General features: G+C 40.4%; 1 protein-coding gene across 1 annotated transcript in view; it reads right to left on the bottom strand.

Annotated features, from left to right (window-relative positions):
• LOC111981035 (transmembrane protein 132E) overlaps positions 1-27,275 on the bottom strand; it is a 381,967-nt gene extending 354,692 nt beyond the window's left edge. Inside the window, exon 1 of the mRNA XM_024012156.2 lies at positions 25,959-27,275. Within this exon, the coding sequence (XP_023867924.1) occupies positions 25,959-26,019 (61 nt within the window). The 5' untranslated portion in view covers positions 26,020-27,275. The remainder of the gene's footprint in view (positions 1-25,958) is intronic.
• Positions 27,276-27,583: the final 308 nt, after the last annotated feature.

Below are 27,583 nucleotides of genomic sequence, written 5' to 3'. Positions count from 1 at the left end.
TCCCCATTTCTGGCAGACTAACTTCTCAGAAAGGCACAGAAACCGTTACGCAAATGTGAAAGCCATAAAGACACCTACCAATGAAACTCATTGAAAAGAGGTTTCACTGATTTCAAGACTTCAAAACAAGCGCAAAGCTAAACACTGAATGCATGTATTGTTGTGATTCAGATAAGTGATAGGTAAAAGCTGGCTGACATTGTGATAACTAAGGGACAGTATCCCCTGTAATCAGTGCTTTGCTTTGACAACACATGCACATTTGTTCTGTCTGAATATGCACATATAAACTATGCAGTATAAAGAGTACACACAGACTGATCAAACTACTTCAAACAAAAGTAGACCCACTCTTACACCACTAAGAAAGTGTCTATAACGGGCCTCCCGGGTGGCGCAGTGGTCTAGGGCACTGCATCGACGTGCTAGCTGCGCCACCAGAGTCTCTGGGTTCGCGCCCAGGCTCTGTCGCAGCCGGCCGCGACCGGGAGGTCCGTGGGGCGACGCACAATTGGCCCCGCGCGGTCCGGGTTAGGGAGGGTTTGGCCGGTAGGGATATCCTTGTCTCATCGCGCTCCAGCGACTCCTGTGGCGGGCCGGGCGCAGTGCGCACTAACCAAGGGGGCCAGGTGCACGGTGTTTCCGCCGACACATTGGTGTGGCTGGCTTCCGGGTTGGAGGCGCGCTGTGTTAAGAAGCAGTGCGGCTTGGTTGGGTTGTACTTCGCACACGCATGGCTTTCGACCTTCGTCTCTCCCGAGCCCGTACGGGAGTTGTAGCGATGAGACAAGATAGTAATTACTAGCGATTGGATACCACGAAAATTGGGGAGAAATGGGGGTAAAATTGTAAAAAAATAAAAAATAAAGTGTCTATAACCTTTGGGGAAGTAAAAAGGCAGTAACTGCTACTTTTCAGAGTGTGAACTTGAACCACAGTAGATTTATATCAAGAATCTGTAAATCTTTCCTTTAAATGTAATTTAAAACACTCACCTCATTAGTTCAGTCTCATACAGTGCAACCCTTTAAATTATGCAAAACTTAAATTTCACTAAAGCACATTGGCAACATTTAAGTTGATATTAAACTATATGGAAGTGCAGATCAACTTTCTGGAAAAGTCCCCAAAGCATTATGCCTTGGGTGTGACTTACTGCATATGTGATGAGTCCATCATTAGGTAGTACAAGAACTAACTCAATTCAGTGGGGGAAAAAAAGATGAATGAAATCACAGCATGTAWCATCTACAGTGAACTTAAATACCTTCCACCTATTATGGAAATACTTCGTAGTGTACCACATTTAATTAAATGTCATACTCGTAGACAAGGTCTCACATTTAAATAAAAGTTATGCATTAGGACCTCTTGGATTTAGTGGTGTCAACCAAGACCCAGCGCAGAGGCTTTCCCAAGCAGCAACACCAGCCTTGGAGTAAGGCTTTCAGGATTGTGAATCATGCCGAGACTACACTGGCGCCCTAAACCCAGGTCGTCGCCACCCTCGGTCATAAAGAGATTAGATGAGGATGGTAACCAAGCAGACCACCAAAGGGTGGTCTCATCTACCCACTCTTATTCTRCAGAGCTGGTCCAGTCCAATTCTAAGACTGCAAGCCTTTCCAATCTCCCTTGTTAAATGAGAAGAAGTCTTACTTAGGTTGGTTAACTCTGCACAAACCAGCAAGGCCCACTGCAGTGCAGCAGATAAAATATCCCCAGATGGTATGTGGTTTTGTTCTGCTGTACTGGGAGAGGGAAGATCCAGTTCCCTACAAAATAAATAGTCAAATGGCGCAGTTTAATGGRAACCCTCAACCAATTGCTCATTTTAAGTCATTGGATAAAGACAAGTCTACACTAAAGGGAGGTTATACAGTTTTCCACATTAATCTGTTCCACTCCAGTAGTCTTAATTATTGCCCTTACTGCCATTTCACAGCCTTTCAAAAACAGCTATTTCATATTCGCTTATCATTTTCCTGCAGCGAAAGCCCAATTATTTATCTCCTTTTCCCCAAAATAAGCATCTCTTTTGTCAAGATGACAATCCCAATGATCTAGATGTCATAGAGTGATTGAGCTAAACTGGTGCAGGGAATGAAGGTTACAGTCTTAGAAGTCAGACATCCATTCTACTATATTCTAACAAAGTTAATTTCTTGTATTGCCCACAAAATCATCTGCCAGCAGCTCTCATGTCTGTTGGCCCAATTATAGAAATAGGACTACAGCTTCATGTTTATGCAAATGCTGCATGATACTTGATTACATCTGAAAAACCTAGAAAGCAGTTACATGATTTTACAGTTAGGCTAATGGCCAAATAGTGAACAACTCGCTGCAGGTAAAAGCTTAAGAATGTAGCCATGAACAAAAAGAAGACCATGTTAACTTTGTTTTCTATGATGGTTAAACAGACGGCCAAGACATCTTGCCTGGGGGAGGAACATTTTACACTGAGTGTAAAAAACACTAAAGGACACCTACTCTTTCAATGAAAGACTAACTTGGTGAAAGCTAGTATCCCTTAATGATGTCACTTAAATCCACTTCAAATCAGTGTAGATGGAGGAGACATGTTAAAGAAAGATTTTTAAGCCTTGAGACATGGATTGTGTGTGCGCGCCGTTCAGAAGCGGAATGTGGAAGACAAGATTTAAGTGCCTTTGAATTGGGTATGGTGGGTGACAGGCGCACTTGTGTGAAGAACTTCAACACTGCTGGGTTTTTCCTTCACGCTCAACAGTTTACCATGTGTATCAAGAATGGTCCACCACCCAAACAACCTGCAGCTAACTTGACAACTGCAGGATACATTGGAGTCCCTGACTGGGGGGGGGGTGCAACTCAACATTTGCAAGGTGTCCTTAAATGTTTTTGCATTATATAAAAGGACTACTTAAAGCAGAAAGACTTTTTCAAAATGGATTGCCATTAAGACCACCTMAGCTGGCATAAAAGAACACTTCAGAAAATGCATTCATCCTTGGGATACTTGTAGATTAAAATGATTGATAGAGGTCTATCATGCAAAGGGTAATGTGCAATGCATGTAAACAACRTGTGCGCCTTTCAGAAAAAAAGGTCATTAAGCCCTCAAGTCCATRGTTGGGGGTCCAGTGTCACACCACATATGAAGGCACCAGTACTCCTGAGAATTACATTGACTAGCCCCTAATTCTGTCACAATACTACTTAGCAATTTCGAAGTGCTGGCGTCTCAGCGGGTGGCTCACGACTATCCACCTTAACATGAAAAGATTTGTGATGTGCCTTTAACGCATGTCATTGGCAGACTTTCAAAGGAGGACGTTTTCACAAATCCTCAGGTTTAGTCTGTTGGARCTATTAGCGTTTGAGATTTAAGTCCATTACGGATCAAACCGAATTCCCAAGCCCATCTGGAAAAGAGTAATAACGGTGCTGATAGAGTAACAAATCTGACAAAAATAGAAGCACATACCGTCATTTTGACATATMAATTWWAAAAARGGGGCWATCTGCAGTATCTAGATTAATTTTTGAACTTTTAATTTAATATACCCATTGATTCTTGAATACCTCAAGCTTAGTTCAACTGTCATACCCCATCAGAACCCAAAATATAAGCAATGTTTGTAAACAAAGTAAATGCAGTACAGCTTTAACATCATTAAAACTATCATTTCAGATAGACTAATCTATGGAAGGAACAACTATGAATTTGAGAGTGATTACATTTCTTCAGCCCCAATCCCTCATTCTTTTAGCAAAACAACGTTTTGTTATTTTTAAACTTCCGATTTCCACTTTAACTTGTCAATATGGGGCGCTGTGTTTCACTTTGTAAAAAATCGTGCCCAAATTAAAACTGCCTCGTACTCTATTCTAGATCGTACAAATGCATTTATTATTACTATTGGATAGAAAACACTCAAGTTTCTAAAACCGTTGAATTAATCTGTGAGTAAAACGAAACTATGCGCAAATTTCTGACAGAAGTGAAAATCTGAAACGAGGCTCTTCCAGGGCCTTCCTATTATTTGCTTGAAATCTATGGATATACATGCACTTCATACGCCTTCCACTAGATGTCAACAGGCAGTGGGAGTGGAATGGGTGTCTAGCTTGATCTGAGGTCGAACAAGAGCTCTTGGAATGACGTGACCACTATTTCCTTTGTCTACCAAGGCCATCAGCATTGGCTTCTGAAAAGCGTTCGGTATAGACGGCTAATATCTCCGGCTTTGATTTTATTTGATACATGTGATACTATCATCGTAAAGTATGTTTTTTCAATATAGTTTTATCAGATTATTCAACGTTTATCGGGAGTTTGAGTTTTCCGTTCTCTGCGTTAGTGAAGATGGACACTTCCCGCCGCCATTGGCTAGCTAAGGTTGAATTCGACAAGAGAAGAAGAGGACATTCTAAAACCAAACAACGATTTATTCTGGACAAAGGACTCCTGTGTACAAGATTCTGATGGAAGCTCAGCAAAAGTAAGAGCCATTATGATGTTATTTGTATTTTGTGGGAAAATGTTTATTCTATTTCCTCCTTTTTGGGGCGCTGTCTCGCTATAACGTAAGCTGGTTGTTATGGTAAAGTTATTTTAAAAACTTAACGGCGATTGCATTAAGAACTAGTGTATCTTTCATTTGCTGTCCAACATGTAATTTTTAGTAAAGTTTATGATGAGTTCTTTGATTATTAGATGAATTCCAAAATTCTCCGGAGATTCTGGTGAATCGATGCTACAATTCACAATGTATAACCACGGTTGCAGCTCAAAATATGCACATTTTCGAACATATAGTCTATTGTATAACCTGATGTTATAGGACTTCATCGGATGAAGTTGTCAAGGTTAGTGATTAATTTATATCTTTTGCTGTTTTTTGCGATCGCTACCTTTGCGGTGAATGAATGCGTTGTGTGTTTGGCTATTGTGGTAAGCTAATATAATGCTATATTGTGTTTTCGCTGTAAAACACTTAAAAAATCTGAAATATTGACTGGATCACAAAGAATGTTTATCTTTCATTTGCTGTACACCATGTATTTTTCATAAATGTTTTATGATGAGTATTTAGGTATTTCACGTTGCTCTCTGTAATTATTCTTGCTGCTTTGGTGCTATTTGTGATTGTAGCTGCAATGTAAAACTATGATTTATACCTCAAATATGCACATTTTCGAACAAAACATAGATTTATTGTATAACATGTTATAAGACTGTCATCTGATGAAGTTGTTTCTTGGTTAGTGACTAATTATATCTCTATTTGGTCGATTTTGTGATAGCTACCTATGCGGTAAAAAAATTGTGAAAATATGCGGTTGAGTCTTTTGCTATTGTGGTTAGCTAATAGAAATACATAGTGTTTGTTGTAAAACATTTTAAAAATCGGAAATGATGGCTGGATTCACAAGATGTGTATCTTTCATTTGCTGTATTGGACTTGTGATTTCATGATATTTATATGCTAGTATTTACTTGTGGCGCTATGCTAGGCTAGTCAGCTTTTTTACTGATGAGGATGCTCCCGGATGGTGATGAAGTAGAGGTTAAAAGGCTTAAAATCTGAACTGTGAAATGGTTTCTCCTGTCAGGGAAAGAAACTAAGGTCTAACATACTGAAATTATCCCACTGGCTAACAGCAGTCTAAATTATACTGAATAAAAACTTAAGCAACAATTTCAAAAGAACTTACTGAGTTACAGTTCYGCGTACTGCCAAATTCTCTAAAACGACATTGGAGGCATCTTATGGTAGAGAAATGAACATGCCAATTGAACGCTCCCTCAAAACATCTGTGGCATTGTGTTGTGTGACAAAACTGCACATTATTGAGTGCTGTTTTATTGTCCCCTGCAYAAGGTGCAAAGCTGTCAAGGCAAAGGGGGGCTACTTTAAATAATCTCAATTATAAACTATATTGATTTGTTTAAAACTTATTTTGGTTACTACATGACGCCGTGTGTTATTTCATCGATTTTATTTCTTAACTATTATTCTACAACATAGAAAACAGTAAACATTTAAAAAAAAACTCTTGAATGAGTAGTTGTCCAAACTTTTGACTGGTAATGTATACATTTYATGGCACACAAGACAGTGATTCGCACCCATCTAATCCATTGCGGAGGCCGCGGGGAGGGCACAGTCCAAGAAGGGGAGTGTGGCTAAGATGCACATCTCTCTCCAGTATACACTCACGCCAATTTGAGCACATTCATTGTTTCATCCGGTCAATGTGTGAATTGTTTGYGTTTGATTGTTAGTGTCTATCAGTTCCCCATTACATGCATCCAGCAGTACATTTACCAATAATTCCTAATCTACAATGTCYGGTTACGTTAATTTCAGTTAAATCATTCAATATATTATTGTTTCAGTCTCTTACAGTTCTCATTGTCAGAGTGGACACATTTTTTTGCAGAGCGCACAACCTGTGCTACACTTGTGAGGAACAAGTTTTGGTTTACTTCATTATATTTACAAGTTCTCAATTTAGTCATTGTTTCTTTAYTTGGAGCGCTCCTGTCAATGTTGAGTAAGGACGCTCACCTGATTACACATGGAAGTAGGCCTATAGGCTACCTGGCCTGCGCGCAAATATAGGCATATCAATGTGCCCATTTGGGGATCTGACAATATTTCCGATTGGCTTAACGCACCACCACCAATGAGCTGTGGAGCTTCTCAATGTAATGTTTTTACCTCAAAACAGCAAGCAAACAAAGTCTGTTTTTACATCTATTGAGAATGACAGTAGTTCAATGTACTTAAAATCTTTCCAGCCCTCTCTTTCGATAACCACTCTGCATTAAAAGGGAAAAATGTGACCGTTTCAGGATACTATGCTATGGCTAGCCAGCTAACTAGGCTAGCCAGCTAACTTAATGTTAACAATAGCTAACAAGCGAGAAACAAACCAAAACATTGTTTAGAAAGTTGCTTTCAGATTGACATAAACTAAGTAAATTTGTTTTAAACAGATGGGTTTATTGGTGTTAAAAATACACCAGTTACACCATTTGGGCTGTCATGCAATCTGTTTATACTTATTCATAACGACAATGACAAATTTGATGTTGGACGACAATAAAATGTTCATGATGTCCCAGGGACACTGTAGTATAAACCAGCCTTTAGTCTTAATCATACTCAGTTTAGCACATCACCTCACATGTGAATCCTTAAAGAGATGGGTTGGGCTAAGGCTTAAGAGGGTGTGAACAATGCTGAATGGGTGTAGACAAGAGCTCTCCAGTAGATGTAGCAAAACAGTCAAGGGCCATTTTCTCAAAAGTGAGGTTACAAGGTCAACTTTCAAACAGAATTACTTTCCCCATTGTTTCTTAACTTTAGCGTATGATATACCATTTTCTAGCTCTGAGTCTCTACTTTTATCCAATGTAAATGACACCATTTCAAAATGTTGCTACATAAGACTGACCGACCGTCTGGATTCAAAATGCCATGCTTTGAGCCAGTGGAAACATAAAATAGGCCTACCCGGTGAGCTCTTATCCCTTACTGTGTCTGTCCCGAGCTCACTGGCACAGGAAACTGAGGGCCCAGAATACTTTATACAATGTTGCAAGTTTCAGGCCGAAACCATCAGTTGATAGTTGTACAATGTTTCAAGTTACAGGCCATGTGATTTATAGGCTATTTAAATATATATGTTGGCTTAATGTAGACTAGTTCTACCATAGTTGGCAATGGAAATAGTAACTTTTTAGGTTTATTTCATTTTCATAGAAGTTTGATTAACCACATTACAATGATTGAGATAAGATGGTATTATAAATTACTGTTCCATGACAATGTGTATATGAAAACCATAACTGGCACGCAGATCTGTAGACATGGTAAGAAATTGGCATTCCACATGAGAAAGGTTGCCGAATTCTTGTTTTTTAATTCCCAGATGACTTTCGGTTGACCAAGATTCGTTTTTTGGTTGGGGTTGACATTTGATCAAGTTCACCATTAACATATTAATTTCCTTTAGATAGACTTCGGAAGTATTAGAATTAGGCCAAGACATACAGCGTTATTGGGCGTTATTGTCACCATAGAAAGAGGTCGACCGATTAGGATTTTTCAACGCCGATACCGATTGGAGCACCAAAAAAGCCGGTACCGATTAAAAACGGCCGATTTTATCTATATATATAATGTGTAATAATGACAATTCCAACAATACTGACTGAACACTTATTTTAACTTAATATAATACATCAATAAAATCTATTTATTCTCAAATAAATAATGAAACGTTCGATTTGGTTTAAATAATGCAAAAACAAAGTGTTGGAGAAGAAAGTAAAAGTGCAATATGTGCCATGTAAAAAAGCTAACAGTTAAGTTCCTTGCTCAGAACATATGAAAGCTGGTGGTTGCTTTTAACATGAGTCTTCAATATTCCCGGGTAAGAAGTTTTAGGTTGTAGTTATAGGACTATTTCTCTCTATATCATTTGTATTTCTTATACCTTTGACTATTGGATGTTCTAACAGGTACATTAGTATTGCTAGCCTAATCTCGGGAGTTGATAGGCTTGAAGTCATGAACAGCACAATGCTTGAAGCACAGCGAAGAGCTGCTGGCAAATGCAGGAAAGTGCTGTTTGAATGAATGCTTACGAGCGTGCTGCTGCCTACCACCGCTCAGTCAGACTGCTCTATCAAATCACAGACTTAATTATAATGACACAGAAATACGAGCCTTAGGTCATTAATATGGTCAAATCCRGAAACTATCATTTTGAAAACAAAATGTTTATTCTTTCAGTGAAATACAGAACCTTTCCGTATTTTATCTAACGGGTGTCATCCATAAGTCTAAATATTGCTGTTACATTGCACAACATTCAATGTTATGTCAAAATTATTATTATGTACAATTCTGGCAAATTAATTACAGTCTTTGTTAGGAGGAAATGGTCTTCACACAATTCACAACGAGCCAGGCRGCCCAAACTGCTGCATATACCCTGACTCTGCTTGCACAGAACAMAAGTGACAATTTCCCTAGTTAAAAGAAATTCATGTTAGCAGGCAATATTAACTAAATATGCAGGTYAAAAATGATATACTTGTGTATTGATTTTAAGAAAGGCATTGAGGTTTATGGTTAGGTACACGTTGGTGCAACGAGTGCTTTTTCACAAATGCGCTTGTTAAATCACCCRTTTGGCGAAGTAGGCTGTGATTCAATGATAAATTAACAGGCACCGCATCGATTATATGCAACGCAGGACAAGCTAGATAGACGAGCAATAGCGTCAACCATGTGTAGTTAATCACTACTTATGTTAAGATTGATTGTTTTTTAAGATAAGTTTCATGCTAGCTAGCATCTTACCGTGGCTCCTTGCTGCACTCGCATAACAGGTAGTCAGCCTGCCACATAGACTCCTCGTGGAGTGCAATGTAAATCGGCCATAGTCGGTGTACAAAAATGCCGATTACCGATTGTTATGAAAACTTGAAATCGGCCCTAATTTATTTAATTTTTTTAATCGGCCATTCCGATTAATCGGTCGACCTCTAATAGAAATGTGAATGATGGCCGTTATTCAGGAAGAGTTATGTTCGTTCCCGCACGCAGTTTTACGAAAGGTCCAATTTATAATGGGAAACATGTGCATGCAAGGCGTGAGCCAAGTTTCTAAGTCAATATTTTGGTGTGTGCGCTGTCTTCTCAGAAATAGCACACGTATGGTTATAAAATGAGGCCCCTGGACTGAGACTGCAATGTGGTAGCTATAGTCCATATCCAGTGTCTGTATGCTCTGTGTAAATGGGCTAGTGGTGGGAGGTATGCCAAGCAAACATGACTTTGCTAACACTTCCACCTCAGGCATGTTGTGCAGCGCAGAGTGAAAGCGGTCTCAGACAAATCGATCCACAGGGGAAGGACAACTCAGATACCATGTTTACTGGTGTTGTGTATGTGCTACATATTCATACCTAACTGATCAGAGATAGCCAATGTCTCCTCGTCTGCTTGATAAGAGATGCTTTTTTCCCCCAGACATGCTTGACGGCATTCAGAAAACGGTAGAACCGTCTTCAAGCATTAAAGACTAGGCCTTACTGTATCATATTTCATATTTCTTTGAAAGTGGCAAGCAGGTTACTTTGACACATTGGATGTTTCATGTGAATGCACACATTACAGCAAATTATGAAAATGCAGTGTGACATTTTTTATAATGCTACACCAATCAATTGAATAGCAAATAACAGTAAGTCATACCTTGTGGCTAAGTAGACAACACCATTGGTTGACTGGATAAGGGTGTTTGTGTGGGAACTATGGGGTAAAAGGGGCAGTTAAAACAGTTGAAGACGAGCCAGAAAGTATGGCCAACCTTTGGAATGGTGTTAATAGGTTCCAGGACGGCACTATACACTTTCGATTCAGTGTTAACCAAATATCCATTGTCATGATCTTCCGGTTGCTGCCAACCATTATTTTTAACAAACTGATGGCAGTGCATGCATGTTCAGGAGAGACTTCCTTTTAATGTCTCCTAACATTACTTTCAACCACTGACAGATGTGGGCTGTCCCGAGGATTTAGGGAGACATAATCTGGCATCTGTCATAACATGGCTTTTATACTGGTGTTCTTTGGATGTGTACTGACATATTTCGGCACAATAAAAAAAGAAAACTTGCTGTTGGAAAATGCCACACTTCCACCGTCACAATGAATAGTTGTCCGACAAAACAGGAGGTCTGATCCCATCCAAGACAAAATGTGTATTCATAAAATGCAAAGAAGTTCATTAGATTAATCTTAAAATGTACTATGACAGAGAGAAAAGGGTGACTGTTGGAGCTGTGAGGACATGTATAATGCCTACTAGAAGTACTATCGTTCTTTTGAATCACCCCTACCTAAATAAGCCTGCATTAGAATATTAATATACTGTGAAAAAAAAAAAACTGCCAGACCAAGCCAATTGATTTAATACCCATTGCCTGCGTCAAAGGTATGTTCTTACACTGAGGTGCAGCATGAAAATAAAGAATAAACTAATTTAAAAACATGCCACATCTATTTTGGGTTGATCTTATACACCACAATATCACATTTTATTTTACTGACAATGGATTTACTGTAGCAAAATTAAAATAAATCCCTCAAATTCACTGGATTTATTCAGAGACATTTGTGTACAAGTTGTTTACAAACCACACCAGACAGGGAAACAAAGTGGGTAAATATACGGATCAAAAATATAAAACGCAACATGTAAAATGCTCCCATGTTCATAAGCTGAAATAAAAGATCCCAGAACTGTTCCATACACACAAAAAAACATCTCAAATTTGGTGCACTAATTTGTTTACATCCTGGTTAGTAAGTATTTCTCCATTGCCAAGATAACCCATCCACCTGACAGGTGTGGCATATCAAAAACTATGATCATTACACAGTTGCACCTTGTGCTGGGGGAAATAAAAGTCAATGCCACAGATGTCTCAAGCTGAGGCAGTGTGCAATTGGTATGCTGGCTGATTGCAGGAATGTCCACCAGAGCTTTTGCCGGATCATTTTATGTTCATTTCCCTAAAATAAGCCACTTCGTTTTAGAGAATTTGGCAGTACGTCCAACCGGTGTAACCACACCAGCCCAGGACCTCCACATCTGGCTTCTTCACCTGCRGGATCATCTGAGACCAGCCACCCGGGCAGCTGATGAAACATTCCACAGAACACAATCAACAGCCYGATCAACGATATGCAAGGGGATGTGTTGCACTGCATGAGGCAAATTGTGGTCATACCCAGTGGTGACCTGTCATTCAGGGAAGGTGTGAGGGGGGCTTGYCTGTTTTTCATGTTATTTTGGCATTAATACTTGTCACATCAGTTTGCAAACAATGTAAAAAATAATATATCATCGAGTTAATGAAGCTGCATACAACATGGTCTCTTTGTTTTCTTGAGTAAGGCAGCTCCTAAATGCAGGTATTTCATCCTAGCTCAGTGCATCAAATCAAAGTTTGTCACGTGCGCAAAATACTGTGAAATGCTTACTTAGGGATGCTTACTTAACCAACAGTGCGAAAAAGAGGGATTGGGGGGGGGCACACAATGCAAATAGTCCGGGTAACCATTTGGTTACCTGTTCAGGTGTCTTATGGCTTGGGGGTAAAAACTGTTGAGAAGCCTTTTTGTCCTAGACTTGGCACGCTTGCCATGCGGTAGTAGAGAGAACAGTCTATGACTGGGGTGGCTGGGGTCTTTGACAATTTCTAGGTCCTTCCTCTGGCACCTGATGTAGAGGTCCTGGATGGCAGGCAGCTTTGCCCCGGTGATGTACTGGGCCGTACGCTCTACCCTCTGAAGTGCCATGCGGTCGGAGGCCGAGCACTTGCCGTACCAGGCAGTGATGCAACCGGTCAGGATGCTCTCGATTTTGCAGCTGTAGAACCTTTTGAGGATCTCAGGACCCATGCCAAATCGTTTTAGTTTCCTGAGGGGGAATAGGCTTTGCCATGCCATCTTCACGACTGTCTTGGTGTGTTTGGACCATTCGAGTTTGTTGTTGATGTGGACACCAAGGAGCTTGAAGCTCTCAACCTGCTCCACTACAGCCCCGTCGATGAGAATGGGTGCGTGCTCGGTGCTCCTTTTCCTGTAGTCCACAATCATCTCCTTAGTCTTGGTTACGTTGAGGGATAGGTWGTTATTYTGGCACCACCCGGCCAGGTCTCTGACCTCCTCCCTATAGGCTGTCTCGTCATTGTCGGTGATCAGGCCTACCACTGTTTCCTGTTGTGGTGGGGYGGGCAAGCCAGCAGAAWATACGGAGTGTTGTGCCGTGATTGGCTCAGTGTTCTGTCACTCATGGGTACTTTACCTCACTGMCAARTGTAAGAGGAGACATTGAAAATTCTAGCCCGTCGGCTGGTGCCATAGAAGTGGCCATCCAAGAAGGCTCAAGGTCATTGGCCACAGATAAAATGACGTCAAATCACATTATATGTACCGTAGCTTTGATTGGCCTAAACATGTCAACATCATACTTTCAAAATCTTAGCTAGCAGTCATCATTAATCAAGTTGACAATCTCCTGGCAAATCCTTGTCATACGAATAGGGTTGCAAAGGGTCAAAAACTTTCCAGGAAATTCTCTTTGGGCAGTTAAGCCTGGGAATTTTGCTTAAATTCATTTTTTTTTATAATTAAAAATTAAGTTAGCTTATAACAGTGAACCTTTTTTGTGGGATACACAAGGCAATTCTAGGTCTTGAGGCATATTTTGGATAAACTATCCCCAATTCAAAGGAATTGCAACCCTCTGCATGCACATGTGCAGCTGATTCTCAAGATCTTKCACACTAATGAGATGCTATTGAGCCCACACTACTACACAATCTGAGCCAAGGACTACATGCTTTCTGATAAGTTTTGATTACAATACTGGGTTGGGTGAATATATTTTATGACATACATGACATACAGCATTCGGAATTGTCGATGAAAAGCGTGCCCAAATTAAACTGCCTGCTACTTAGGCCCAGAAGCTAGGATATGCATACAATTAGTAGATTTGGATAGAAAACTCTAAAGTTTCCAAAACTGTTAAAATAATGTCTGAGTATAACAGAACTGATATGTCAGGCAAAAACCTGAGGAAAATCCAACCAGGAAGTACTATTATTTTGAAAGGCTGTTTTTCGATTGAAAGTCTATCCACCATACATAGACGACTTAGGACCCAGTTCACGATATCTATGGCTTCCTCTACATGTGGCCAGTCCTTAGGCATTGTTTCAGGCTTCTACTCTGAAAAATGAGGGAGATACAGCACTTTCAATGCCAGTGGAAATTTACAGCCATGAGTCCTGCGCATGATCGGGAGGGCGCATTTCTTGTTTCTCCTTTTCTATTGACGAAGATTTTGTCCGGTTGAAATATTATTATTTATGACAAAAACAACCTGAGGATTGATTTTAAACATCGTTTGACATGTTTCTACTAACTTTTATTGTACTTTGACTTTGTCTTCAAGTTGAGAGCGTGCATTGTGCCTTTGGATTTCTGAACTAAACGCACCAACAAAACTGAGGTTTTTGGACATAGAGGGACATTATCGAACATTTATTGTCTAACATTGAGACCTGGGAGTGCCACCAGATGAACATCAAAGGTAAGTGATTCATTTTAATACTATTTCTGACTTTTGTGAGCCCTCTCCTTGACTGGAAAATGGCTGTATGGTTTTTGTGGCTAGGCGCAGACCTAACATAATCTCGTCGTGTGTTTTCGCCGTAAAGCCTATTTGAAATCTGACACAGTGGTTGCATTAAGGAGAAGTTTATCTTTAAATGTATGTTACACACTTGTATCTTAGATCAATGTTTATGATGAGTATTTCTGTAATTTGATGTGGCTCTCTGCACTTTCACCGGATGTTTGTTTGAGACAATGCATTTCTGAACATAACGCACCAATGTAAACAGATTTTTGGATATAAATATGAACTTAATCGAACAAAACATACATGTATTGTGTAATATGAAGTCCTATGAGTGCCATCTGATGATCAAAGGTTAGTGATGAATTTAATCGCTATTTCTGACTTTTGTGAGCCCTCTCCTTGGCTGGAAAACGGCTGTATGGTTCTGTGACTAGGCGCTGACCTAACATAATCGCATGGTGTGCTTTCTCCGTAAAGCCTGTTTGAAATCGGACACAGTAATTGGATTTACAAGAAGTTTCTCTTTAAAATGGTGTATAATACTTGTATGTTCGAGGAATTTTAATTATGGGATTTCTGTTGTTTTGAATTTGGCGACCTGCAATTTCACTGGCTGTTGTCGAGGGTCCCACTTGTACCAGAGAGGTTAACAAGTAAATAGTAGCCTACAGTAAAGTGTGTTTAAATTATTTCAAACTTGTTTAATTTCCGCTAGTTAGTTTTTGCTACCATGTGGGTTTTAGCTTGCTTGAGCCTGCTAACTAACAGTGTTAATTCACCTGTTTCCATACATGTTTCATTTTAAAACATTTATCTTACAAAGGAGTGGTTTAATCTAACTTTATCTGTACATGGAATTGTAGTGTGTTTTCTTTACTCATTTTTTCCCTAATCTTTACAGGAAAATGCCACGGGCACCATCTGATGTTTGGAGACATTTCGCTGCAGCTAATGTAGAAGGAAAAGCTGTGTGCATTTGCAAATACTGTGCCAAATCATATGTGAAGATCCAGAATAATCTGGCCAAGTGCATAAAGTTCCCTCAGCGCTCACAACAAGCAACCTCCGACAAAAGTCCCTTTACTTCTATTCGAGGTGAAAATGATGAATCAGACACCTTATNAAAAATGATATACTTGTGTATTGATTTTAAGAAAGGCATTGAGGTTTATGGTTAGGTACACGTTGGTGCAACGAGTGCTTTTTCACAAATGCGCTTGTTAAATCACCCRTTTGGCGAAGTAGGCTGTGATTCAATGATAAATTAACAGGCACCGCATCGATTATATGCAACGCAGGACAAGCTAGATAGACGAGCAATAGCGTCAACCATGTGTAGTTAATCACTACTTATGTTAAGATTGATTGTTTTTTAAGATAAGTTTCATGCTAGCTAGCATCTTACCGTGGCTCCTTGCTGCACTCGCATAACAGGTAGTCAGCCTGCCACATAGACTCCTCGTGGAGTGCAATGTAAATCGGCCATAGTCGGTGTACAAAAATGCCGATTACCGATTGTTATGAAAACTTGAAATCGGCCCTAATTTATTTAATTTTTTTAATCGGCCATTCCGATTAATCGGTCGACCTCTAATAGAAATGTGAATGATGGCCGTTATTCAGGAAGAGTTATGTTCGTTCCCGCACGCAGTTTTACGAAAGGTCCAATTTATAATGGGAAACATGTGCATGCAAGGCGTGAGCCAAGTTTCTAAGTCAATATTTTGGTGTGTGCGCTGTCTTCTCAGAAATAGCACACGTATGGTTATAAAATGAGGCCCCTGGACTGAGACTGCAATGTGGTAGCTATAGTCCATATCCAGTGTCTGTATGCTCTGTGTAAATGGGCTAGTGGTGGGAGGTATGCCAAGCAAACATGACTTTGCTAACACTTCCACCTCAGGCATGTTGTGCAGCGCAGAGTGAAAGCGGTCTCAGACAAATCGATCCACAGGGGAAGGACAACTCAGATACCATGTTTACTGGTGTTGTGTATGTGCTACATATTCATACCTAACTGATCAGAGATAGCCAATGTCTCCTCGTCTGCTTGATAAGAGATGCTTTTTTCCCCCAGACATGCTTGACGGCATTCAGAAAACGGTAGAACCGTCTTCAAGCATTAAAGACTAGGCCTTACTGTATCATATTTCATATTTCTTTGAAAGTGGCAAGCAGGTTACTTTGACACATTGGATGTTTCATGTGAATGCACACATTACAGCAAATTATGAAAATGCAGTGTGACATTTTTTATAATGCTACACCAATCAATTGAATAGCAAATAACAGTAAGTCATACCTTGTGGCTAAGTAGACAACACCATTGGTTGACTGGATAAGGGTGTTTGTGTGGGAACTATGGGGTAAAAGGGGCAGTTAAAACAGTTGAAGACGAGCCAGAAAGTATGGCCAACCTTTGGAATGGTGTTAATAGGTTCCAGGACGGCACTATACACTTTCGATTCAGTGTTAACCAAATATCCATTGTCATGATCTTCCGGTTGCTGCCAACCATTATTTTTAACAAACTGATGGCAGTGCATGCATGTTCAGGAGAGACTTCCTTTTAATGTCTCCTAACATTACTTTCAACCACTGACAGATGTGGGCTGTCCCGAGGATTTAGGGAGACATAATCTGGCATCTGTCATAACATGGCTTTTATACTGGTGTTCTTTGGATGTGTACTGACATATTTCGGCACAATAAAAAAAGAAAACTTGCTGTTGGAAAATGCCACACTTCCACCGTCACAATGAATAGTTGTCCGACAAAACAGGAGGTCTGATCCCATCCAAGACAAAATGTGTATTCATAAAATGCAAAGAAGTTCATTAGATTAATCTTAAAATGTACTATGACAGAGAGAAAAGGGTGACTGTTGGAGCTGTGAGGACATGTATAATGCCTACTAGAAGTACTATCGTTCTTTTGAATCACCCCTACCTAAATAAGCCTGCATTAGAATATTAATATACTGTGAAAAAAAAAAAACTGCCAGACCAAGCCAATTGATTTAATACCCATTGCCTGCGTCAAAGGTATGTTCTTACACTGAGGTGCAGCATGAAAATAAAGAATAAACTAATTTAAAAACATGCCACATCTATTTTGGGTTGATCTTATACACCACAATATCACATTTTATTTTACTGACAATGGATTTACTGTAGCAAAATTAAAATAAATCCCTCAAATTCACTGGATTTATTCAGAGACATTTGTGTACAAGTTGTTTACAAACCACACCAGACAGGGAAACAAAGTGGGTAAATATACGGATCAAAAATATAAAACGCAACATGTAAAATGCTCCCATGTTCATAAGCTGAAATAAAAGATCCCAGAACTGTTCCATACACACAAAAAAACATCTCAAATTTGGTGCACTAATTTGTTTACATCCTGGTTAGTAAGTATTTCTCCATTGCCAAGATAACCCATCCACCTGACAGGTGTGGCATATCAAAAACTATGATCATTACACAGTTGCACCTTGTGCTGGGGGAAATAAAAGTCAATGCCACAGATGTCTCAAGCTGAGGCAGTGTGCAATTGGTATGCTGGCTGATTGCAGGAATGTCCACCAGAGCTTTTGCCGGATCATTTTATGTTCATTTCCCTAAAATAAGCCACTTCGTTTTAGAGAATTTGGCAGTACGTCCAACCGGTGTAACCACACCAGCCCAGGACCTCCACATCTGGCTTCTTCACCTGCRGGATCATCTGAGACCAGCCACCCGGGCAGCTGATGAAACATTCCACAGAACACAATCAACAGCCYGATCAACGATATGCAAGGGGATGTGTTGCACTGCATGAGGCAAATTGTGGTCATACCCAGTGGTGACCTGTCATTCAGGGAAGGTGTGAGGGGGGCTTGYCTGTTTTTCATGTTATTTTGGCATTAATACTTGTCACATCAGTTTGCAAACAATGTAAAAAATAATATATCATCGAGTTAATGAAGCTGCATACAACATGGTCTCTTTGTTTTCTTGAGTAAGGCAGCTCCTAAATGCAGGTATTTCATCCTAGCTCAGTGCATCAAATCAAAGTTTGTCACGTGCGCAAAATACTGTGAAATGCTTACTTAGGGATGCTTACTTAACCAACAGTGCGAAAAAGAGGGATTGGGGGGGGGCACACAATGCAAATAGTCCGGGTAACCATTTGGTTACCTGTTCAGGTGTCTTATGGCTTGGGGGTAAAAACTGTTGAGAAGCCTTTTTGTCCTAGACTTGGCACGCTTGCCATGCGGTAGTAGAGAGAACAGTCTATGACTGGGGTGGCTGGGGTCTTTGACAATTTCTAGGTCCTTCCTCTGGCACCTGATGTAGAGGTCCTGGATGGCAGGCAGCTTTGCCCCGGTGATGTACTGGGCCGTACGCTCTACCCTCTGAAGTGCCATGCGGTCGGAGGCCGAGCACTTGCCGTACCAGGCAGTGATGCAACCGGTCAGGATGCTCTCGATTTTGCAGCTGTAGAACCTTTTGAGGATCTCAGGACCCATGCCAAATCGTTTTAGTTTCCTGAGGGGGAATAGGCTTTGCCATGCCATCTTCACGACTGTCTTGGTGTGTTTGGACCATTCGAGTTTGTTGTTGATGTGGACACCAAGGAGCTTGAAGCTCTCAACCTGCTCCACTACAGCCCCGTCGATGAGAATGGGTGTGTGCTCGGTGCTCCTTTTCCTGTAGTCCACAATCATCTCCTTTGTCTTGGTTACGTTGAGGGATAGGTAGTTATTCTGGCACCACCCGGCCAGGTCTCTGACCTCCTCCCTATAGGCTGTCTCGTCATTGTCGGTGATCAGGCCTACCACTGTTTCCTGTTGTGGTGGGGCGGGCAAGCCAGCAGAATATACGGAGTGTTGTGCCGTGATTGGCTCAGTGTTCTGTCACTCATGGGTACTTTACCTCACTGACAAATGTAAGAGGAGACATTGAAAATTCTAGCCCGTCGGCTGGTGCCATAGAAGTGGCCATCCAAGAAGGCTCAAGGTCATTGGCCACAGATAAAATGACGTCAAATCACATTATATGTACCGTAGCTTTGATTGGCCTAAACATGTCAACATCATACTTTCAAAATCTTAGCTAGCAGTCATCATTAATCAAGTTGACAATCTCCTGGCAAATCCTTGTCATACGAATAGGGTTGCAAAGGGTCAAAAACTTTCCAGGAAATTCTCTTTGGGCAGTTAAGCCTGGGAATTTTGCTTAAATTCATTTTTTTTTATAATTAAAAATTAAGTTAGCTTATAACAGTGAACCTTTTTTGTGGGATACACAAGGCAATTCTAGGTCTTGAGGCATATTTTGGATAAACTATCCCCAATTCAAAGGAATTGCAACCCTCTGCATGCACATGTGCAGCTGATTCTCAAGATCTTKCACACTAATGAGATGCTATTGAGCCCACACTACTACACAATCTGAGCCAAGGACTACATGCTTTCTGATAAGTTTTGATTACAATACTGGGTTGGGTGAATATATTTTATGACATACATGACATACAGCATTCGGAATTGTCGATGAAAAGCGTGCCCAAATTAAACTGCCTGCTACTTAGGCCCAGAAGCTAGGATATGCATACAATTAGTAGATTTGGATAGAAAACTCTAAAGTTTCCAAAACTGTTAAAATAATGTCTGAGTATAACAGAACTGATATGTCAGGCAAAAACCTGAGGAAAATCCAACCAGGAAGTACTATTATTTTGAAAGGCTGTTTTTCGATTGAAAGTCTATCCACCATACATAGACGACTTAGGACCCAGTTCACGATATCTATGGCTTCCTCTACATGTGGCCAGTCCTTAGGCATTGTTTCAGGCTTCTACTCTGAAAAATGAGGGAGATACAGCACTTTCAATGCCAGTGGAAATTTACAGCCATGAGTCCTGCGCATGATCGGGAGGGCGCATTTCTTGTTTCTCCTTTTCTATTGACGAAGATTTTGTCCGGTTGAAATATTATTATTTATGACAAAAACAACCTGAGGATTGATTTTAAACATCGTTTGACATGTTTCTACTAACTTTTATTGTACTTTGACTTTGTCTTCAAGTTGAGAGCGTGCATTGTGCCTTTGGATTTCTGAACTAAACGCACCAACAAAACTGAGGTTTTTGGACATAGAGGGACATTATCGAACATTTATTGTCTAACATTGAGACCTGGGAGTGCCACCAGATGAACATCAAAGGTAAGTGATTCATTTTAATACTATTTCTGACTTTTGTGAGCCCTCTCCTTGACTGGAAAATGGCTGTATGGTTTTTGTGGCTAGGCGCAGACCTAACATAATCTCGTCGTGTGTTTTCGCCGTAAAGCCTATTTGAAATCTGACACAGTGGTTGCATTAAGGAGAAGTTTATCTTTAAATGTATGTTACACACTTGTATCTTAGATCAATGTTTATGATGAGTATTTCTGTAATTTGATGTGGCTCTCTGCACTTTCACCGGATGTTTGTTTGAGACAATGCATTTCTGAACATAACGCACCAATGTAAACAGATTTTTGGATATAAATATGAACTTAATCGAACAAAACATACATGTATTGTGTAATATGAAGTCCTATGAGTGCCATCTGATGATCAAAGGTTAGTGATGAATTTAATCGCTATTTCTGACTTTTGTGAGCCCTCTCCTTGGCTGGAAAACGGCTGTATGGTTCTGTGACTAGGCGCTGACCTAACATAATCGCATGGTGTGCTTTCTCCGTAAAGCCTGTTTGAAATCGGACACAGTAATTGGATTTACAAGAAGTTTCTCTTTAAAATGGTGTATAATACTTGTATGTTCGAGGAATTTTAATTATGGGATTTCTGTTGTTTTGAATTTGGCGACCTGCAATTTCACTGGCTGTTGTCGAGGGTCCCACTTGTACCAGAGAGGTTAACAAGTAAATAGTAGCCTACAGCAAAGTGTGTTTAAATTATTTCAAACTTGTTAATTTCCGCTAGTTAGTTTTTGCTACCATGTGGGTTTTAGCTTGCTTGAGCCTGCTAACTAACAGTGTTAATTCACCTGTTTCCATACATGTTTCATTTTAAAACATTTATCTTACAAAGGAGTGGTTTTATCTAACTTTATCTGTACATGGAATTGTAGTGTGTTTTCTTTACTCATTTTTTCCCTAATCTTTACAGGAAAATGCCACGGGCACTATCTGATGTGTGGAGACATTTCGCTGCAGCTAATGTAGAAGGCAAAGGTGTGTGCATTTGCAAATACTGTGCCAAATCATATGTGAAGATCCAGAATAATCTGGCCAAGTGCATAAAGTTCCCTCAGCGCTCACAACAAGCAACCTCCGACAAAAGTCCCTTTACTTCTATTCGAGGTGAAAATGATGAATCAGACACCTTATTGATAGCAACAGCTCGTGGTCCTCCTGGAATCAGAAGTTGTTTTGCCTCAATGGAGGAACGTAGTCAGAGAAATGCTGATGAATGTCTTGCTCGAGCTGTGTATGCAACTGGTTCACCTCTGATGCTCACAGGCAATGTGTATTGGAAGAGATATCTGAATGTTCTTCGCCCAGCATACACCCCTCCGACCAGACATGCTTTATCTACTCATTTTCTGGATGCAGAGTTCAAGTGAAGGTCAAGCAAATCATAGAGAAAGCAGACTGTATTGCAATCATCTCTGATGGGTGGTCGAATGTTTGTGGGCAAGGAATAATTAACTACGTCATCTCCACCCCTCAACCAGTATTCTACAAGAGCACAGACACAAGGGACAACAGACACATGGGTCTCTACATTSCAGATGAGCTGAAGGCAGTCATCAATGACCTTGGACCACAGAAGGTATTTGCACTTGTGACAGACAATGCGCAGAACATGAAGGCTGCTTGGTCTAAAGTGGAGACCTACCCTCACATCACAACCATTGGCTGTGCTGCTCTTGTATTGAATCTGCTACTCAAGGACATCATGGCACTGAAAACAATGGATACACTTCTGCAAGAGAGCCAAGGAAATGGTTAGGTATGTGAAGGGTCATCAAGTTCTAGCAGCAATCTACCTCACCAAGCAAAGTGAGAAGAATAAGAGCACCATATTGAAGCTGCCCAGCAACACCCATTAGGGTGGTGTTGTCATCATGTTTGACAGACTCCTGGAGGGAAACAAGTCTCTCCAAGAAATGGCCATATCTCAGTCTGCCGATATGGACAGGCCCATCAACAGGATCCTCCTGGATGATGTATTTTGGGAGAGGGGTAAAGCAGCCTGAAACCTATAGCAGTAGCCATTGCACAGATCGAGGGAGACAATGCCATCCTGTCTGATGTTCAGACTGCTTGCAGATGTAAGAGAAGAAATTTGTACTGCCCTGCCCACTTCACTGTTGCTCCAAACAGAGGAAACTGCAGTTYTGAAATAAATCAAAAAGCGTGAAGACTTCTGCCTGAAGCCCATACACGCTGCAGTGTATATTATATGTTGGACCCCAAGTATGCTGGCAAGAGCATTCTATCAGGTGCAAAGATCAACAAGGCCTATGGTGTCATCACTATCGTGTCTCGCCACCTTGGCCTGGATGAGGGCAAGGTTCCTGGCAGTCTGGCAAAGTACGCTTCCAAGCAAGGGCCTTGGGATGGAGATACAATATGGCAATAATRTCTACTTATGATAAACCTTTTACCTTATGTTTCTGTCTCCATATCATAAATATATCCAATGCAAAAAACAATACATTTAAATGGTATTAATATTAATTTGGATATATTTCCATGAATTCCCACGGAACRTTTCCACCTCCAAATATTCCCCAAAATGTGCAACCCTACATATGAAGAGAAATAATGAAGAGAAATTATAGTTAAAACGTATCGGTGCTCATCGCCCATAAACATTACAGTTGTGTAATGTTGGAAATCACAAATTCAACAACGAGTGGTTTGGACCAGTGACAGTGGCTGTGTTGTCCCAAATCTGGGATTAAGGGGTTATTTTCCAAGTTTAAAATGATAAACATTMAACATTGGCCATGCTGTCAATGAAGGATGATTTGTGCCGCGTTCAAAACAATTTAACTTGGAGGACCACCACACCACCTTCCTGTTCAAGTGAGCACAGCACAACAATGTGAGTCCAAAAATGTATTGTATGCTGCTGCATAAATGATGTAATACGCCAGGGAGATATGGATACTGTAGCTAAGAAAGTAATACTAAGTGTGTGTTGTGTAGTAAGATGTTAGTAGCCCATGTGCCTCACTCTAATAATTTGGTCCATTTACCCCTCTTAAAAATTTCACCTACTGTTCTACTGTAGCCTATAACCTGTTTTAGAGAAATGTAATCAATCGTTATATTGGAAGAGCTTTCGTCTACTTATATGCCGCCTTTATTTATCCTACAGTTCTAACTTGGTGTACAGTGAGAGCACTGCAAGAACAGCCCATGTTCTGAATTCTGTCACTGTACATTTCAAAAGTGCTAAACAAATAGTTATTGACTGACGTTACGGCCGTCCTAGCTCGCTCATTGTCTTAATCGAAATTACGGATTGCCTCTTAACTGCTTGTTGTCCCCTTATACCATTGTTCGTACATCTCAATTTTCATTAGAAACCACAATTGTTTAAGCAAGTCAGCCATGTTTTTTTTGTGGTTTATTTTAAAGGTAGTAAATGAGGCTGAATGAACTGTTTCACTTCCAGACAATGCTCGCCGATAGCCAGGTGTAAGATGGTGGGACAGCTTTATTTAGACCTTAACAGTTTGTGGGCACCATTTGTCACCGTTATATTGCAATGAATGTATTTTTTAGTGTTATACTTTGCTGGCATGCATTCCACTTAATTTTTTGCCCCACCAAGATTTACATGCTAAAATCACCACTGGTCTTCACCCCTACCTAATTATTATCAGATGCATATCTGTACTCCCAGTCATGTGAAATCCATGATTTACTTCAATTGACTGGATTTCCTTATATAAACTTGGTAAAAAATAAAAAATAAATTGTTGCATTTATATTTTTGTTTGGTGTAACTAGAATTCATATAGGCTGTATCTCAATTTAACAAATCTTATTTTGTGGTGCGCCTAAATTTCATGTGGGGCACCTACATTTTTTAGGGAGGGAGCACCAGTGCTACCAATTATTTGTTTTTAATGTAGAGCCAGCAACACACCCTTCAGTGGAACTAGATCATGAGTGATCCCTTGGTGAAATTGCTTTTGACCGCTATCCTTAGCAATGTGATGCAATACTGACCACTGTCTTTGGGGGTCCCTCATGTAAGGAATAGATTGCAAACTATAGTGACTTTGCAGACTAGTAAAAGCCTTTATTTCAGTTGTAGTGCATCCCTCTTTGTGCATTACTGCAAATGGGGCAAAAGGGAGCATCCTAAACCTGAATGGAAGAGCACACCAGAAATATTTATACGGTATTGAAAAATGTTTTTTTCGATTGGGTTCAGAAAATAAGRAGACTAGTGAAATTGAGAGCTCCTAAAAACATAGGCTACAAAAACCTGTTATTAAAGGGTGGCAAGCTACACAGCCCTGCTCCCACCTTGTGGAGAGATGCCGCTTGTGGACCCTCAAGTGCACTTGCCCAGGACCATTCATTGCAAATGAAAGCATACAACTGGTTGTATACCTCACTTGCATTAATAACTTAATCCTTAYCTATATTACACTGTGTGTGTGCAGAATAACAAACCCACATTTAAAGAGAAGCTGAACTTCCTGCTTTGGCCTCATTTAGATTTGATTCATTAAAAAAACGCTATCGGCCATTACTGAATTCAAATGAGAGTTGGTTTCTGGGTGTGGTTTGATGTGGGTGTTCGCAGGTGGGAAGACTAAGACAAATGTTCTCTCTTCAGTCGGCTTGTGTGCGACTGTGGCAAATGTGTTTTGACTTTGAATAGTCTATCTCTGGGGCTAGTTAGGGCCGTCAATATATTACACARCATAAATGAGACAATATTTTGATGTTGAATACATTTTAGTTCTCAATAAATGCCTTAAATGTTTCTATTTTAATATATAGTTGGTTTGCGTCACTGACATTGAGGTATTGTCCCATGTCCATTGTGTAATTTACAGATAGTCTCTAACTAGCCCCATATGGACATCCAGAGTCAAACCACATTTACCACGGACATTACTATCAAGTTGCATGCAGCTCAGAATTGATGATTACATGTGTGCTGCCAGCTGTGGGCAGGATGAAATGAACCCCCCCACATTCTAAACTGAAGATCATGATTAGTTGATTATTGGAGTCAGATGTGTTAGCTGGGGGAAAAACTGACCACAATCAGGCCCCGAGGACTGGAGTTGCCAATCCCTGATTTATTTAGTGATATACTCAGGTATCCTACAAAACTCCGTTACGATAATTTTGGTCATAATTAAGTGTCATCCAATTTACAMTCTGTAGTCAATTTTGACAGTATAATCAAATGTTTGACTCATATCGATGCCATATAACCTGTTTTCTAAATGAGAAGTTGGTTCGTAGGGGCAGTTGCGTTTAGGCGACACTGCAACTGTGTTTTCTACTCTGAAATCTCAAAATCGCATCTCGCTTGACATAGCCTACCTATAACAATCAAACAGGCACCGCCCACAGTCGTCGCAACCCAACTCCACCGAGATGTAGGCCGACATATCATGGAGTTCAGACACCCAGCTAATCATCATTCTGAAGCATACTGTATGTCACTCGGTTAGGCACTTACCATTAGAAATGAGCGCCACACAGAGCAGAAGAGTTCCTCTGCGATATGGTGAAATTGACATCGTAGATCTCAGTAAATCCAGTAAGCAGTCTTGAATACAGGAGTCTTCAAATATAGCTTCCGACCGGTGTTAGGTCTACGGCAGGTTCTTCAAGAGTCTAACGTTGAATTGTTTACAAGATGTGAGGCTGTTGAATCGGTCTGTGTCAAATCCTACAAATGTCTGACTGGCTTAATGAAAACAAAATGTAAGGCACGATGAACGARCGTCTTCTCTTTATAAAAAGGGGCTCCAAGCCGGAGAAGAAAGTTACAGGTATCAGGATCAAGTGGGTCGAGACTCCCACGCGTCTGTTTTCAATTGCGGCCTCAATGAAATAGTCCACCATGCATGTTCCAAATATGTAGCCAAGTCCACGGGTTAAATAATTCAACAAATGCGCAATTGTACTCATACATTGCAATAAAAAGAACTATTGATGTTGAATTCCTCGCCGTTCAGTTGGCTACGCTAAATGCGGAGGTCTGATGCTGGTAGGCTATAAACTGCAGCGCCTGAAATTGATAAACGTGTTTTCCAAACGGTCCTGAAACCTAAAACTGGACTGTGGGTGTGGGTGTAGTTTTCCATGATACGGAGCCAATTAAACAGAACATTTAACCAAGCCCCGATGTAACAATGTAGCCAACTGACAATGGAGACCATCCGTCGGTTTTTACTGCGCGGTAGGGTACACGGGCTAGGGTTCAACAACGCGTGCCTTTTGCCGGCTGTCTCATCCCTTTATTAAAGTTCCAGTGCACAGGCGAGAGGAACCTCCAGTAAGCAAAAAAAGGCTATTTCACACGTAACATAATGTATACGAAAAAAACACTCGACTAATCTCGGATAACTCCGCGTTTCCTAACCCAAATCACTAAATGCGGTGATTTGATAGTTCATCTAGTTTCCAGATCGAAAACGGCAGTCCACATAATATGCCTACCACATTTCGATGTTAGGCTACCTTAATTCTCCTCGCCTTTATAATTCTAGAAGTCCCGARTCACAACAATGTTGACCATTTTCACTCAATCCGCGGTAACGTTAGTAGTCCAAGTCCATCCCTAGCTGTGGTTCAAAACTCACGGACTGTTCGCAATAGCCTGCCCTGTGTTGACCATTCTTTGGCACTCCTCTAATGAAGGATAGAAAGAAAAAATGCTCATTCGTTTTCGTATGTGTTGTGTCCCATAAAGCTACTTTCTCAAAGGCTTCTCCCTCACTCTCAGGATTCAACAAAATGCTGAACGCCGCATCAATCAACCAAATCTTAATCACGTGGTACCCTCCTGCCTGACGCGCGTGCGATGCATACTTTATCCAATGAGGTGGACAGTGTGCGTGTGTACAATTTGTACAACATGTTGCATGAAGCCTATGAATTCGTTGTTCTATAACGAATGGAATTGCTTTTAAATCCGAAATTCAAGGTGAGCAATATGTAAAAGTCTTAATTTCAACAAATAAACATTTATCAAAACGATCATAAGATGCTGATGATACGAAGAGGCCATTATATTTATTTTGAATGGCAATTACTATTTAGGTGGTTCATAACTGTTAGGGATCAACTTTATGATAA

The sequence above is a fragment of the Salvelinus sp. IW2-2015 genome, linkage group LG20, assembly GCF_002910315.2.
Source record: "Salvelinus sp. IW2-2015 linkage group LG20, ASM291031v2, whole genome shotgun sequence".
NCBI classification, from domain to species: Eukaryota; Metazoa; Chordata; class Actinopteri; order Salmoniformes; family Salmonidae; genus Salvelinus; species Salvelinus sp. IW2-2015.
The sequence above is the reverse complement of the archived record's forward strand: the minus strand, read 5'-3'. Positions and strand labels throughout refer to the sequence as shown.